This window comes from Amphiura filiformis, chromosome 5 (assembly GCF_039555335.1).
Source record: "Amphiura filiformis chromosome 5, Afil_fr2py, whole genome shotgun sequence".
Taxonomy (NCBI): domain Eukaryota; kingdom Metazoa; phylum Echinodermata; class Ophiuroidea; order Amphilepidida; family Amphiuridae; genus Amphiura; species Amphiura filiformis.
The window spans coordinates 15,488,994-15,506,503 of record NC_092632.1 but is presented as its reverse complement, the minus strand read 5'-3'; the positions used below and the strand labels follow the sequence as shown (position 1 = coordinate 15,506,503).

At 36.3% G+C, this 17,510-nt stretch overlaps 1 protein-coding gene across 1 annotated transcript in view; it reads left to right on the top strand.

The window, feature by feature from the left end:
- The window catches only part of LOC140152710 (bestrophin-4-like), a 239,588-nt gene extending 222,418 nt beyond the window's left edge, over positions 1-17,170 (top strand). Inside the window, 3 exon segments of the mRNA XM_072175171.1 lie at positions 11,606-11,686; positions 12,607-12,758; positions 15,290-17,170. Of these exon segments, the coding sequence (XP_072031272.1) occupies positions 11,606-11,686; positions 12,607-12,758; positions 15,290-15,773 (717 nt within the window). The 3' untranslated portion in view covers positions 15,774-17,170.
- Positions 17,171-17,510: the final 340 nt, after the last annotated feature.

The following is a 17,510-nucleotide window of genomic DNA, read 5'->3' as shown; positions in this document are numbered from 1 at the left end:
TTTTGAAATTCGCGATTTAATACACATTTTATGGCAAATCATTAAAATTGATATTTTTGATATTTAACAGTACTTGAAGTAAACTTTATAAATCTGATGATTTATACTTAAAGTGTATGTAGGTGGGATGAAAAGCCGACGATCAATTGAAAATTTTGACCTTTCGTATTAAAGATTTGGATTTTTTTCCCCAAAACACACAAAAAAAATTAGGTCTTTTTGGGAAAAAATCCATATCTTCAATATGAAAGGTCAAAATTTTCAATTGACCGTCGGCTTTTCCTCCCTGCTACATACACTTTAAGAATATATCATTAGATTTATATAATTTACTTCGAGGACTGTTATATATCAAAATTTGAAAATATCAAATTTTTATAATTTGTCATAAAATTTGTATTATATTGTGATTTTTAAAAATGAAAATTATTTGATATCAGAAAGACATGCTTCGTATTCAGAATGCAATTCGATAGGTCTGAGGTGCTCTCATGTCCCACAAAAAATACTGTCGAAACGCAATAAACGCTCATTTTGGATCCCTTAAGGCTTTAATTAAAAAGAAAGTTGTAAACTTGTTGCATCTAGTTGATTAAAGTGATGTTTGCTATACTGGTTTTATTATCACCTGTGTTGTGTTTACGATTCGTAATCCCACGAAGAGTAAGTTTAGTTCGTTAATGTGGTAGGCCTACAGCCACTTGTACCCCGCATCCCCTGAACAAGCACATCCCGACTCATTTCAGGTGCGGATTCAGGGGAGCGCCGACTGGCCCGAAGAGAAGAGAAAGGGGGCTTTCGCCGATTTATGTTTAAAACAATTGCTAAAATTGTCCACCAAACCGCTTCAATTAGATCTTCATTTTGCACAAGTTTCTTACTTCTGAGGGGGGAACATCCCCCCTCAGACAACCCCCTGCGTCGCGCAAGCGCGCTCCGCGGCCATTCTTTTTTTTCTAAAAATTTGGCCCCACTCCCTGACTGCTCTGGATCGACAATCGGTAACAAAAGCTGGTATCGCCCATCACTATGAAGATTGACATAGACGTATTATAGGACTGGGAGCGAGTCTAATACGTGTGAGTAACGGCAGAAACCGGTTGTGAAGAAGACTACGTGGATCGCTACAAAATAAGCGTCCTTAACAACCTGTCAACTTTAAGACAAATAGGTGAAAAATTACACTTTCACGATGTGTTTTCATAATCTTTTTTATTTCACATGATCCGTGCATATATCGACGAGCTATAAATGGAAAAATATTTTTTTAGACCAATCAAACCAATACATGGGTGTAGTACGCCCTTAACAGTATGAAATGTGTGTGTGTATCGTCTTAAAGCCATGCGTGACCGGGACCTTTTAGGACTAAACCAAATCAAAGGGGTGCTCTATAAAGACTATAAGTATATAAAACCTGCAAGTGTACCAAATTAGAAACAATCCACAGTGTCTGAAGCAAATAAATTCGAATTGTAAATTAATGCACATACACACACTACACAAGTATTACGTCGCTGAAAAAGAAGTTAAACATTCATCAAAATATCCTGTCGATTACACATTACGTACTAGATGACCATTCTAATTAATTGAATGGATGGTATTACCAATGGTGACATCGCGCGTGTTTTCTAGTGCTCACATTGGCGGAAAGTCAAAATCCGTTTGAACGTAGAGAAGAAGAATCTTAAGTACACAAAATGTCCAGATGCCTTTAGAATGGTCGCCATACGGGTTAATTGTGCCCTGCAACGTGTCAGGAAATTGGTTACGGAAGAAGGTTGCACGGAAGTGGTGCTTGGATGAAAGGAAATAACAGTCGAAGATGGCCAACATCTTACAAGGGTACCGTTGCGGATACTCGAGAATTTCAATTGCAATAATGTCACGTGGTTAATCCATAAACGATATAATGACATTTACACACGTAATGAACACACAATTACACAAAGCAATTCAAGGTCATTGGGTGCCTTATGGGTTGCAAGGTGATCTTTTTCCCCCAGTTCTTGGAGGACATTCTTCTAAGGCTGTTTACGTCTTTCACCCAACACATCTGTGTTTCATTCCCCCCTCCATTTCCCAGATACGTTGCAGAAGCCAAATAAACCATTTTGCTAAAATTGTTAAGGTACCTGGACATTTTCTGGAATAAGTTTCAAACGGATTTCCGTTATTGCTCCATTTTAATCACTGGAATACGCACACAATGTCACCACTGTGTACATCTCCCATCCCATTGATTAGCCTAATCATATTTTTTTTAATAATAAATTTTGAATTTATAATTATAGCGCCTTTTTCCAGATCTAAATTATTGTTTCATGCAAAGAACATTGCTATCTAGCTCATAATGTAAATTATACAAGATATTAAATCAATTACAGTTTGTCGAATTCTTCGTTTTCAGCGATCATGACGATGTTGGAATACTTGTATAGTGTATGTAGAATGATGATATAAATTGATTAAAAAATGTATACTTTCATCATCACATAAATAAATACTTAGCTTGCCACCAATTAAAGTTGGTCGTTGAATACCATTAGCATCATCAGCTATCTTTGGACATCAAATGGCCACAATGGATAATGGATCCTTTTATAAGGATGTTGCAGAACTCCAACCCTGACATAATTCCTCCCAAGTAAAGAAGACAAACCTCTTTCAGTCATTGCTTTGAATTAAATGTGTGGACATATAGAGACCAACGTCAAGGAATGTTCGATTACATATATTTTTATTCTTAAACTAATTAACTAAGATTTCCTTAAGATTGCCATATCTGCACTATGTCATACAGGCTGAGTCAAAAAGAAGTAAACTCATGTTTGAGGGGCTGTAACTCGAGATCTGTAAGGAATCTGCTAAAAATGAAAATACCACTGGAAACAGCAAATTCTACACGTCTAAATTAAAACAAGAATTGTTGCAATTGCTCACAGCAAACTCAAGTTATACTCATTTGAATACAACCAACCATTTTTGTAGCTGCACACGGTTTCACTTCCCAAGTAGGGGCCTACCTATTATATTGATTGGTAAGGCGCGATATTCAAATGCAAATAAAGTTCTGTGGCAGGTGTGGTTTCGATCAATAATTCCTACATGTTAAAGGGCTCTTTTCAATATGAATTTTACCTCATTGCACTACATTATATTAAAACGAGCCAAATAACAACATGGCACCACAATTTACCGCACGGGAGCGCACGTTTCTGTTGATAAAGTATCATGAAACTATGAGTCCCACTGAAGATCAGGGTCTTTTTCGTCTCCAATTTCCTACAGCTAACCAGGTTTCATGTAAGGGAGCAGTATATAAGAATGTGAACAAGCTCAATATGCATGGGAAGCTTCAGGCAGACCACGAACTGCTAGATCACAAGTGAACATTGCTAGAGTTAGACATGCGTTACAGCAAGACTAAAGATCAGCTCAATCCTGTACCCAACATTCCCCAATCAAGTTTCTGCCAGATCGTTCGTAAAGACTTGAATTGGTATCCCTACAAACTATATTACCGTCATGCACTTTGTTGAATATTAATTAAAAGCAAAAGTTGTCTTTTCAACAATAAATCCTGTTAGCACTTTGCTGATTCGTCGAAATTGAAATGGATGAAAATCAATCAGCCGTGTGCAGCTACAAAAATGGGTGGTTGTATTCAAATGAGTATAACTTTAGTTTGCTATGAGCAATTGCAACCATTCTTTTCTTTATTTAAACGTGTAGACTTTGCTCTTTCCAGTGGCATTTTTATTTTTAGCAGAGTCCTTTCAGATCTCGAGTTACAGCCCCTCAAACATGAGTTTACTTCTTTTTGACTCAGCCTGTATCTGTATTGTGAACCAACCTGTATCTGTGCTTCAGCAAATATGAGTAACTGTGCCACATCCAATATTATCAATTGTAACTCTCGACCGATTTTATCGAAGGCAGAGAGTGTAATTGGACCTGTTTCACAAAGCTCAACTTACCCGTTATACTGCTTGTGAGCATGGTGAGTGGCCACTGAGCATTGATGTTTGGATTTATTTCGGCATCTTATTGTAAATCTCATATTTAGATAGTAAAAGATAGGACCTTTATTTCCATTCTCCGATATCATGCCATCGTTATTAGGAATAGTCAGATTCAATATTTAGAGTAGTGGATGATGACGGGTCAGTATCCTAGTATTTCTGAAACACATTTTTTTTTGCATTAGCAATGGCTGTGACAAGTGCACATCTTTTAAACTTTGATTACGCAACTTGCGAATTCTATGCACTTCGGCCTTTTTCACAACTGAAACCAAATATCAAAATATCAGCCGATATGTCCTATATACCTTATTGTAGCCCAAGGAATCTAGTCAAAAATGAATTCCCATGGGTGTTATAAATGGTTCGCATATTCTACTTTTAAAAATAACGAAGTTAAACAAAAACATTGTTGATAGCATATTTTGTTTTACATGCCTGGTTGGCCAATCCAATGTCACACATTGTAGCTTTCGGTCACAATGGCTGATTACGTAAGAAAATATGCAGTTTTGAAAGTTGTCCTTTCCATTCAGTATGTTCAACTTTTCAAAAATAGAGAACACCTGTCCTAGAGGCATGATAGCTGATTACATTCTGCATACATGTGACCAAAGTACAACTTTCAAAACTGCATTTGCCTTGGAAGATTTTGGAAATATCTTCCACAGGGGGAGAATGTATTTCAGATGGAATGAACACTTTAAACACAGCTCCGTTTGAAACTCATCCACCCTCTGTTGAAGATTCGAGTTAAATCTTTCTCAGACAAATGGTGTATGGAATTCAAATGAAGCTGCCTAATGTGCTCATTCCATTTGAAATTTATACTCCCCCTGTGGAAGATATTTCCACAATCTTCTACAGGGTAGTGTGGATTTTAAATGGAATGGCCCATTATCTTAATCAGATCATTTGTCATTAAGTTACGTGTGTTCCCGTGTTTAGCCAATGCGAGGCCTACCTCTGTTAACATGGCAACCAGAGTGCGGTCTATAGCCATTTGGTCTAATACCATTTGATCTAAATCCCATTTAGTCTATATTCAATTGGTCTATTACAAGAAAGGCTAATTACCATTTAGTTTAATAATCATATATTCTAATGTCAACATATTCTAATGTTATTTGTTCCAATAACTACAGGGTGAGTCAAAAAAAGTGCAATAGAGAAAAGAATCCATTTTTATTTAAGAACCGAGTTGAACCTTTTAGGTTTTAAAACATTTTATATATGGTATATCCATCAGTTACCTTGTGTTAAAAAATTAAGGAACTAGCATTTACCGTTTTGTTTTTATGACACATTTTATAGCGCCACCCAATTTTAATGTTTGTCCAAGAGACATCTAAAATTTGAATGTCAGCCCACTCTGTGTAAGGTAGATTTGGAACAACTGCCATTTTCTTAACCTCATTGGCATTGAAATAAAATGGAGCACCCAAATTGTTATTGCCCTTGGTCTTGTTCAAGGAGAAGAAACATTATTTGTTGTTATTTTCATTTTACCTTTACTTTAAAGATGTTTATTCTCTATCAAAAACATACAAATTTGTAGGCGGGTTTTTCAAATGTCAAAATGAAATGCGCGCAAACTGAAGTGCAGTGAATTACAAAAAATCCAGTAAGTTGGACATATTGGGATTTTAAAAAACTGTTGGAGTCGAGTGAAGGACTTAAAGTAATGTTAGATAGTTTGTTTGAACAGAAAAAAAAGAAATTAAAATAACGCAAAAAACCTTATTTAAGTTAAAGTCAGTTTCAGATCTGGTGCCTTTACAGTGCACTGTGTGCTCTCATTCAAAGTACATGGTATCTCGTGGACAAATAACGAAATTGGGTATCGCAGCAAAAGGACTCATAAAAATTAAACGGTAGTCGCGATTCACTTCATATTTTCGCAGAAGGCAGAGGATGATTTAAGGAAGCCCCATCATGCACTGTAAAAGTGTTATCACTAGAGTTTCAACTGCCACTTTACTTTTCAAATCCCATTGAACTCTGTGCAAAAGATGTTGTTTTAGAATTGCCCGTGTGTCGTTATTTCTTGGTCGATTTCAGATCTAAAGTGATGTATGCATGAAGGAAAATTCACACCTGCTGTAGATAACATAAAATGTGAAATCGACCAACCTTTAGAAGGTGTTTTTACTGTAAATATATCTGTCCAAATTCAAATTTAACCATGCACGTGTGTATGCAGTGGGCGGGCAGTGGTGTCATGTTCACTCACACAGCTGTGCTAACCGCAAGACTTGCTGGGAAGTGCTTAAATCATCCTCTGCGCAGAAGGTGGCCATTGAGTGTGGAATTTATTGAATTTTTCAATATTGGGAAAGTTCGACTTGGTTCTTGCATAAATATCGATTCTTTGCTCTATTGCAGTTTTTTTGACTCACCCTGTCTACGAACCATATAGTCTAATAACCATTTGGTGTAAAAACCGTTTGGTCTTATAATTGTTAGATCCAAATAATCGTATGGTATAATAACTAGTTCGTTTAATAGCATTTCGTCTATTTTCCAATTCGTCTACTACCGGTTACTACCGGTTTGGTTGTCATGCGTAGACCACGGTTGATATAGATTTCACAAGGACTGAATACGACAACCGTCAGGCTCTGCGCATGACAACCATATTTGACTACACGCATTTACTGTAAATGCATGTAATGAGACGAGCACAAAATTAGAGTAAAATGGTTTTAGACTTATTGGTTATTAGCCTAAATGCCCGGGGGGGGCACTCAACACAAATGACCATACGGATATGCTCCCCCGGAAAGACCCCCCTTTTTGGGTTTCGCAGCTCCGAAAGACCCCCTATATTTGACCAAAATACAGCTCCGAAAGACCCTTGATTTTGATAATTTCAGCTCTAAAAGACCCAAAAATTGCTCATTCCTCATATTTCTTGTTTTTTCAGGCGATTTTCAACCAAAAAGCCAAGAAAGACCCTTGATTTTGACTTTTCGCAGCTCCAAAAGACCCCATTTTACTTGTTCACAGCCCGGTTCGCAGCTCCGAAAGACCCCTTTTACCGGTACGCCGTCAGCTCCCAAAGACCCACCACGTCAAAATTCCGGGGGAGCATACCCACCAAAATTTTTTGATGTGCCCCCCCCCGGGCCTAAATGGTTTTTGATCTAAATAGTTATAGGATCAAATCTTTATTATACCAAATGAATATTGGACGTAATGGATATAGACTTCATGGGTTTAGACCAAATGGATGTAGATTAAGTAGGTATTTGACGGATTGGTATTAGACCAAACGGTAAATCCCCGAGTAGGCATTATGGGCTACCATATGGTATATAAGATGCATTGGCTGATATTTGGTGAACATAAAAACTCCCATTGCATGAATGTTATGCCATGTTGGTTCTATTTTAAGCGTTTGCCGGTTGTCTAATATTTGACTAAATCGTTTCGAATTACATATATGACTTGCTTGGTGTACTAGAGCAACATGTGGTTACATTTAATCATTAATTTTTACAAAAACGAAACTAATCCACTTATAATAGTACAGCTGCTACGCTGAATCATTGTGCACTTTGTGATAAAAGCATGAGAGTGTCCACACATGAAGTGCATGGTCCAAGTTAATTTTAATGTGTGGAGGTATTTCAGATTTGACCCCTAGTGATCTCTAGAGGCCACGAAAGGTTACACGAGGGCAAAAATATGAAAATGCTCCAATCTTGTCAACAGATACACCAAAGTATTTGTCTGATCACAAGGATTTCAAAAAATAGTTTGTGCTCTCTATGACTTTTGTTACAGAATTATTCTAAAAAATCGTCATTTTTGGGTAAAAATGGCACATTTTGGTTGTGTTAATGATCAGTTTGGTTAATGATCATGGAAATGAAGTATATTATGCTTGGGAACAAACATGACATCTACAACGATGATTTACCCTTCCCCCCCTCCCCATCAATCAATTTTGACAAAAATGGGGCAAATTGCCTGTCTAGCCTGTTTATTGTTGAGTTCCTTTGCAAATCACAAGTAAAGAGTACACTTTAGATGGTAAGTCCTTGATGGTAAGTTCTTGATTTTTTTATGTCAAGACAAACAACAATTGTGTTTGGGAGTGGCCTTCTTTCTTTCTCCTTTTCCTTGCTATTTTCTTCCATTTCTTGCTTTGTTTATCAAAGTTATATCTAGGCCAGCATGCATTTTATTAGCCTACACTGGCTATCCAGGCTTGTGCTTTTTTATAGTATGAGCTTGAAACGGTCCATGGATTTCCCATGGATTAGCATGTATCCCTCACGGACCAACCTGGGTAAACAAACAAACAAAACAAACAATTTGCCACCAATTTTGGCAAAATCGGAACAAGTTGAAAATTTTAACCCTTGTACAACAAAATGTGTTTTTTACCCAAAAATGAGGTTTTTGTAGAATAACTCTGTATAAACGATAGGTCGTATATAGCACAAACTATACATTTTTGTAATATTGGAGCATTTTCAATTTTTTACCCCTGTGTGACCTTTCATGACCTCTGACGGTCAGTAGATGTCAAGTCCAAAATACCTCCACATCTTAAAATAAACTTTAGACTATGTACTTCATGTGTGGAAACTCCCATGTTTTTATCACAAAGTGCACAATTGTACCAAATTTGAGAGCTTAGCAGCTAAATTATAGATTATAATCATGGAAATAACAATCAACATTGTCATCACGTGATGTATTATAGAGTAAACAACGAATTGCCCAATAAGGATAGATAGGAAGTAATCAGATTAAGTCATGTAGCATATTAAAAGACAACAAGATATCGTGGATACATTAAAAAAAAAAAAAAAAAAGGCCATAAATTCATAAAATATTCGACAGGTATCAAAGCAAGGTTTTATACCCGGGTAGAGTCGTAGAGTGCACTGAATGCTTTGACGAACATGACCCAGACTTGCTTATTTATTTTAATTTAGATAAAAACATCAGTAGCACCTTAGGGTACTTTCAACTTTAACGTGTCGACACAATGCATATGTCATGGCAACTATAGCATATTCAACCCATCGTTGGACATTTTTCCAAAAAATCCAGGCTGCCGGTCAATCATCTGCCAGTCATGCATAGCGTGATACATGATCGCCCGGTAGCCTGGATTTGTTTGAAAAATGTCCAGCGATGGGTTGAATATGCTATAGTTGCCATGACATATGTATTGTGTCGACACGTTAAAGTTGAAAGTACACTTAGGTGCTACTGATGTTTTTCTTTAAATAAATACTATAAAAAATACGTTCTTCTTGACTTTTCATATTTCGTATATGAAATATGAATTTAATAATGATTCCAGTTCATTGAGTGTTATAGGAAACAACAAAATATCCAGTCGTCGTCTTAGATTTAGGCAGATACTATGACAGCACCGTGTATGATTAACACATGAATACAGTAATATGTTTGGTTTCATTCAGATTTCCCAAATTCAATAATCGTTTTATTTACGTCGATGCAAAATCAAAATGGCCCACCTGTACAGCTGCACGGGAAAACCTATTCTAAACGTGCCAATACAATGGAGGTGAACATCTAAGTGGTCTTTCGATTTTTTCAACAGATGACCAAGGGACATAAAGATGTGGCGTTAGAATAATTTAGCGTTAGCATAAAAATCGTGCAATTAATTAATTCAAGACTTCACTCACCGGAAGATGCACTGACGATATCATAATATCATTGGTCCAGTCAAAATATGAAATACCAACAGAATCCATTTTACATGCCTCCATCTCCCACAATTCACACAAAACATATCAAAAGTCTCTCAAAATCGTGTTAAAGACCGACCATACCAATATTTTCATCTCGACATAATAATTTAGAAAAAGTATAGTTTGACTTATCTCCGATATCAAAATTTGAATTCCACAGGGGACAAAAATTCAGATTCCTCCGATAGCAAAAACATTTAGAAAATGAATAGTTGCCCCATCTCAGGTGGTTTGCTACCTTGGTAATATGGCTAAAAAGATCAAAATCTATTGAGCCCTGTTGACCTTTACCTATTTTATGATGTTACCTACGTAACAAAACATCCAAAACAATGCAACTGTTCTCATTTTAATTCATTTTTGCCAACGGAAGAATTTAAGACCGATTGGATGAAAATTGGAGCACTTCCTTCTATAATCTGTGATGAGATCAATACATCGATATGGTTTTAAACAAGATTTGACCAATTTCTTCATTCAACTCCTGCATAAGCAGGACATTTTGGACTTATATAAATTAGGCACCCTTCCACTACGGTGCATAATATACATATTTCCTCCCACGTAAACACACATAACCTTTCTGTACCACCTACTCTGCGAAGTACGAGCTGAGCTGTTATTAAAACGAATAATACCCGTTTTTATCGCAGTTTACGCCAGGTGCCTTGGTTACAAATGGTAAAAACTATATATTTATTTGGTATCTTTCCCGTAAAGAGGTTTAGTTCACCAAATTTTAAGCCGTACCCCGGTGCAAATATGGTTGTCATGCGCAGAGCCTGACGGTTGTCGTATTCAGTCCTTGTGAAATCTATATCAACCGTGGTCTACGCATGACAACCAAATCTGAACTCGCATCCAACTAAGCTTCATTTTGGCTAAACCTCGTTAATGTATATCATACAGGGTGTCGCTGAAAGAACTGTATCCTCCGGAACTGAATTCGTTGGGTATTTTAACGCATAAACCAAACACAACTAAATACCGATATGGTTAAGGAATATATCAGCTATCACACACTATTTGAATTTTGACAATGGACCGCTCCGTTTTTTAAATAATAGAATTTTACGAATTAAACTCATTTTCAATCCGTTCCATGGAGTCAAATATTTATCAATGGCTTATAGACGCCTCATACGCTGATGATATGCGCAGTGATTAGCATTCCGGATACAGATCATCGATTGATATTTGAATCCGTGGAAAGGTGTGAAGATGAGGGAGTTTCGTACAATTCTTATATTACAAGAGCGGCGTGGTCAAAATTCAAAAAGTACGTGATAGCTGATTTATTCCTCAACCACGCCAATTATGTCTAGTTGTGGCGTTAAAATACCCAAACAAGAAAGTTCTTTCAATGACACACTGTAGTTTGAAATACTCACTAATTGTCTGTGTGAAAGTAGGACTACAACGTGACCCAATGTCACATCCAGTCTAATCAAGCTCCAAATTCATAAGTCAAGGCATGGTGCTCGGTGTGAGTGATCGGATGGGCGCGCTACCGTGGGTACTTCTTTTCGAACATCAGTCGAACTACATGTACCCCGGGATGTACCAAATTTACAAATCAACGAGGAAAGTTGAAAATGCTTACTTACTACATACTACAACTTACAATGTACACATGTAGCAAATTATATATTTAATTACTAATTACGCATTCAGTGTTGCCTAGTTTGCTTTAGTTCTATTCTACATTACCTGGATCTCGGCATTCCGTGTGGTTAGCCACCACGAATGGATGATGCCAACATTTATTACCAACTATTTGCATTTACTGGGATTATACAGATTTTACGAAATACATTTTGTATCCACCTACAGGTCGCTGAAAACCTTATGAATCCTTTCGGTGAAGATGATGATGACTTTGATATGAACACAATCGTAGATAGAAATTTAGAAGTAAGTGGGAATAAAAGTAACTAGCTATTTAGGTAGATTATTTTCAAAGCGCTTTGAAGGTATACGGAGCCATATTAACACTAATAATAGGAGGTTGCGATTTCATATGCCTTGGTACTTACGCCCTACTCAAAATTAATCCGGAGTTTTAATATTTTTGAAATAAACTGGCCTCAAAAAGAAACTTATAATTTTTCACAAGGTCATATCTTAAAATCCTGTCTATAAAATGAATAAAAATTACACACAGGATTACTTCAAAACTCTACTCTAAACACATGTCAGTAACCAAGCAGTTGTCCAACTGGCACAACAGCAAAATGCACTGACATGGAACACCTTCCTGGACCACATTCACAGCCCAACAGATTTCTTTTGCTGGGTTCCATATATTCGCATGTGAATGTGGTCCCGGAGCTGTTCCGTGTCAGTGCATTTTACTGTTGTGTCAGTTGGACAACTGCTTGGTTACTGACATGTGTTTAGAGTAGAGTAGAGTAGAGTATTGAAGTAATCCTGTGTGTAATTTTTGTTCATGTATTTAAGATATGACCTTGTGAAAAATTTTCATTTTGAGGCCAGTTTAGTTAAACGGGTGTAAGCACCAAGACGTAAGAAATCGTAACCTCTCAATTGATTGTGTTAGGTTTAAAAGTAGTGAAGTTGCGATTCCCAGATGCCGTGATCGTACGCTCGTCTATCTATTCAAAATCAGTCTACTGTGACTGACGGAGCAAGGTCGCGTATTTAGCCAGTATTGACGATTCTACCTTGATGAAATGAACACGCGGACAACGTAGAAAATGCATAAAATGTGTCCGTTTTACAAATATTAAAGACGTATGAACGTATATAGAAAAGGTTAATATTGACTTTGATGCGAATATTTATCTTTGTACCGCATTTAAATAATTTTCCAGATAAGCTTCTTAGCTGTAGATGATCTCTATGAAGTAAGCTTGCCATTAGTTCGTGATAGACATTTTGAAGTTTCAATACCAGAAATTCCTTACACCAATGCGGCGGTAAAGAGCAGAGGGAAGCCATGGCAGGGCTCAGCCAGCAAGGTCAGGTAAGAGAATCAATATGAGATGGTCAAGTTTTCGAGTACACATTAACCTCCATTTAGCTTGCTTACTTTACCTGACAATGGATTTCCAAAGGTTTCTGCATCGCTGTCTTAAAATATGTTACTTTCAGTCCAGTATCATTCTTGCAGATATCAATGTAGGTAAGACCGGTTTCCCGTTTTTTTCCTGTTTTTTCTCCCATGCTTCGGTACCCATGCAGTGGACTACTTTGCTGCTTCCTCTCTCCTAGAACAATGTCCTGCATATCTGATTCTTCTCGCCCTGAGTTTCTGGCTAATTTGCGGGAGATCTCCATATAAGTTAGCATTTGTAATGCTTCCAGTAAATATTTACCAACGTTCTCAACATACGGGTGTAGCAACCATCTAGTTATTTTACAACTGTAAACAAGTTTGTATCCCCTGGCAAGAGGTGACTTAAAGATATTTTGTAAACATCATCAGCTAATTTTACTTCGGCTCTGTTGTACAGTTTACCAATAACATCTACAATCAATATGGGTATAAGATAGTCTTCAGCATTTTGCCATTGATTGTATCGAAGGCTTTCTTGGAGAAATAATAATAATCAAGGTCAAACCTTTCAGCTGCTGATTTTTCACACCCATCACATTCAGTTCATATTTTGAATGTACAAACAGGCCGGAGTTGTTGACTTTGTCCTTGTAGATGTTTGAGATCCTGATATAGTAAGGCTACTTTGGAGTTGTTGTCAAGTATTCACCTTGGCTATTTCAAACATAGAACATAGGAGATACAGTGTTTATTCTTATATGTATATTTTTTAATGTCAGCGCCCTTAAAATACATTATATCAATAGATAAACAATATAGCAAGACTAAAAAATTGAGGGGGGGGGTGCAGAATACATTTGAATGCTGTAGAATCAGTTTGTACCCAAAGTAAAGAATGCAGTATCTACAAGTAAATAACATTTTACATGCAGCATTTGTATTCGGAAGATACCTGCTAAAATATTATGTTATGGACTTAAGGGATCTAGAATGAGCGTTTATGGCGTTTCGACAGTATTTTTTATGGGACATGAGAGCACCTCAGACGTATCGAATTGCATTCTGAATACGAAGCATGTCTTTCTGATATCAAATAATTTTCAGTTTTTGAAATATAATACAAATTTTATGACAAATTATTAAAATTTGATATTTTTCAAATTTTTGATATATAACAGTCCTCGAAATAAATTTTATAAATCTAATGATATATTCTTAAAGTTTATGTAGCTGGGAGGAAAAGCCGACGATCAATTGAAAATTTTGACCTTTTATATTGAAGATATGGATTTTTTTCCAAAAAGACCTTTTTTTTTTTGTTTTGGTGTTTTGGGAAAAAAATCCATATCTTCAATACGAAAGGTCAAAATTTTCAATTGATCGTCGGCTTTTCATCCCACCTACATACACTTTAAGTATAAATCATCAGATTTATAAAGTTTACTTCAAGTACTGTTAAATATCAAAAATATCAATTTTAATGATTTGCCATAAAATGTTTATTACATTGCGAATTTCACAAAATCAAAATTATTTGATATCAGAAGGCCATTCTTCGTATTCAGAATGCAATTCGATATGTCTGATGTGCTCTAATGTTCCACAATAAATACTGTCCAAACGTTCATACCTCACCCCTTAACGCAGGCAGACATCAAATATTATTATCCAATAAAAACTTACAATTGTGGACCGTTTTAGCACAAATAAAAGCAAACAGCACGGTAAGGCACTTGTTGAATTCACTATGAGTTAGAATTTCCCGTGACATATTTCATTCAATAACCTACATAGTTCAAAAATAAACGTTGACCTCAACTTGAATAGTATTTTTACCCAAAGCGTACAATTTAAAGGTTATTTTGTGTGTAAAAGAATATTTAGGATAAGGACAATGTGCCCATGCAGATTGGCATGTTTGTAACCATTGATGCCAGTCCAAACAATGTGGCCTGACTTCTAAACTTGCGAAATCACATAATGCAGCAACTGCGGTAGTGACATCAATACACTCTGTGCGAATAACTTCATTCGAGACACTGAGACCAGCAAAATACGTACTTATGTCACTACCGAACTTGCGACGAACCAAAGTTTATACCACACCCATGGGTGTCAATCTTTGGGACAGGGGGACACACACACACCCACACATTTCAAGCCAGATTGGCGCTAATGAAAACACACATGATCTCTCGTAAGTACTTTTATTGGCCCTGCTTCTCGATCTGTTAATAAATGTGTATTAAATACACATTTTTGAAATATCAAGGATCATTTGCAAAGAAATCGAGATGACGTCATCGTTAATGCGTATTTCGTAACTACATACGTTGAACAGCTGGAGCATGCGCCGTAATCATGTGTGCAAATACGAGAACCTAGTTTATGTTTCTTTGCAACGAATTACCGTAAGATGGTAAAAAATAGTCCATACAGCTTTCCCATGCGAATAGACTTACTACGATAATAAAAAGCCGTTTTTTGTTTTATTCCAGACTTTCTCGGAGACAAATGGCCTTTACTTCAATGCCGCACAAAGTTTTCACAGAGGAAGATGAAACAATAGATTGTAAACTACAAAATTATACTACAGAAGTTAGAAGCAACCAAGATGGTTCAGTACAATTTCATCCAGAAATGAAGTTTTCAAAATATGCTTCACAAAAATTTCAATCGGTTCATGGTAACCCAGATATACATCCACCACCACCCGAAGACAATAACTCATTACCGTCAAAGAAGCTAAGTAGATCTACCGGGGAAAGACGTCGTGAACTTCCAAGAAATCGAAGAATGCGTCAGATCCCCGATGAACCTCATTATGAAGAACCGGCGAGACCTGCTTCTGAAAGAATAGATATAGACATAAGACGAATGAACTCTGATCATTCAGACTGTGATGATGATCAATGTCATGATTGTGCACCACTTAATTGTCCTGTAGATCTTACGCAAATTGTGAACGAATCAGTCATTTGACGACGATCAATTATTGGACCTATTTGTATCATGTTATGTGTTTTTTTAATGTAATTATAAAACATTTAAAAAAATGTCATCCAAACAAACTATTAATCCTGATGAAAATCTGCAGCATATAACCAAGCGCTGAAATTGTTTTTGTATACGAGGCTGTTAAACGATAAGCCAATCATCGTCAACTTACAATTTATGGAATACTATGTCAAAGGAAATTCTGTATTTGGAGATTATATGACCACGAAAAGAGCACAAATCAAAATACGCAATTATGTTGATGAAGAGGAGCTACCGAAATCTTGAAATTTGATGTGTGGTACCAGAATTGGTATTCTCTCTGTGATGGATAAGATTATAATACAAGATTCTGGACACCGAAGAGACATAATATATTCCCTTTTCAGCGTAAATGTGTTCAATAAATGGTGCCTACGTGTTCTGTGTATACTGTTGCCACGCGACTTGCCCTGTGCCTGGATCATGTCAGTGTCTGTTACATTTTGTTGTGGATATTTGGATCACAGTATACATTGCAATATATTGAAGCTTTTCAAAATACATCATAATTTTGAAATACTCTATTTGAATCTTTATTTGCGGGAGATGATACCAGTGATGCATTTAACAGTAATGCTAGTTAGCAAATGAGATCTTTTGTACGGTTTCAAGAAATATGCATGTAACAGTGGCGTAGCTATGGGGACAAGGGTGATGAGTATGAATATGTAATAATAATAATAATAATAATAATAATAACAATAATAATAATAATAATAATAACAATGATAATAATAATAATAATAATAATGATAATAATAATAATAATAATAGATTTGAAAAAAGTAAAACGAAGGAAGAGGAGTTTGGAATAAATTGAATGTGAATATTCCTCTGGCACGGTTTTAGACCAGGATTGCCCTAATTTAGCCCTTTTTTAGCATTAAAATTGCACATTTTCTAGTGCTTCGCGCGGATTTGTCCCGGTAAAGCCACTTGAGGATATTCAAACAACTTGAAGCAAGGCCATGCAGTTGCAGAACTATTTCTTTGTAACTTTTACGTGTCTACATAGGGAACTACTTAAAAATCATGCAATATTGTATCACAAAATCAGGTGATCAAGTTGGGTCCCGCCCCTCAACAACAAAAAGAACAGCTACGCCACTGGTATGTGGTCAGAAACACTATTGAAACTTATTTGGTATAAACAACATGAAGTTCGGAAATATCTGACAAACCGGTTTGCCCATGAAAACCGGTGTAATTAAATAGACCACTTTGTGGTTGCATTTTTAAAAATAATTTAATTATAAGGTTATGAATGTAATAAAATTGGGTATTACTGTTATTTCGTCGTTCGGATGGTATACTGGCGTATTAGTACTTTAAGACAAAATGAGTTAAAGCATCATCTATGTATAAAGCTCTGCATTCTGAGTAACTTTCAAGACAAGCATGTTATTATTTCATGAGATATTATCGCTCATTAGGTTTGGCATATCTAACTCAATGGGAACATTGTGTACAACATTCCTTAAGTTGTGCATGACATTATGGCGTACATTGACAAACAACATTATGTCGTAAGCATGTGCTATACCATGATACGCCACCGTTTCGGTGTATCGCGGCGGTTCCCCAATCGCGGTTGTGTGGCTATTTAATTAGTGTAAAGCCTTAATGTACGATCTTTTTTCAGAATATACCTTTATTTTTTTCAAAACCGATTTTTTGGGG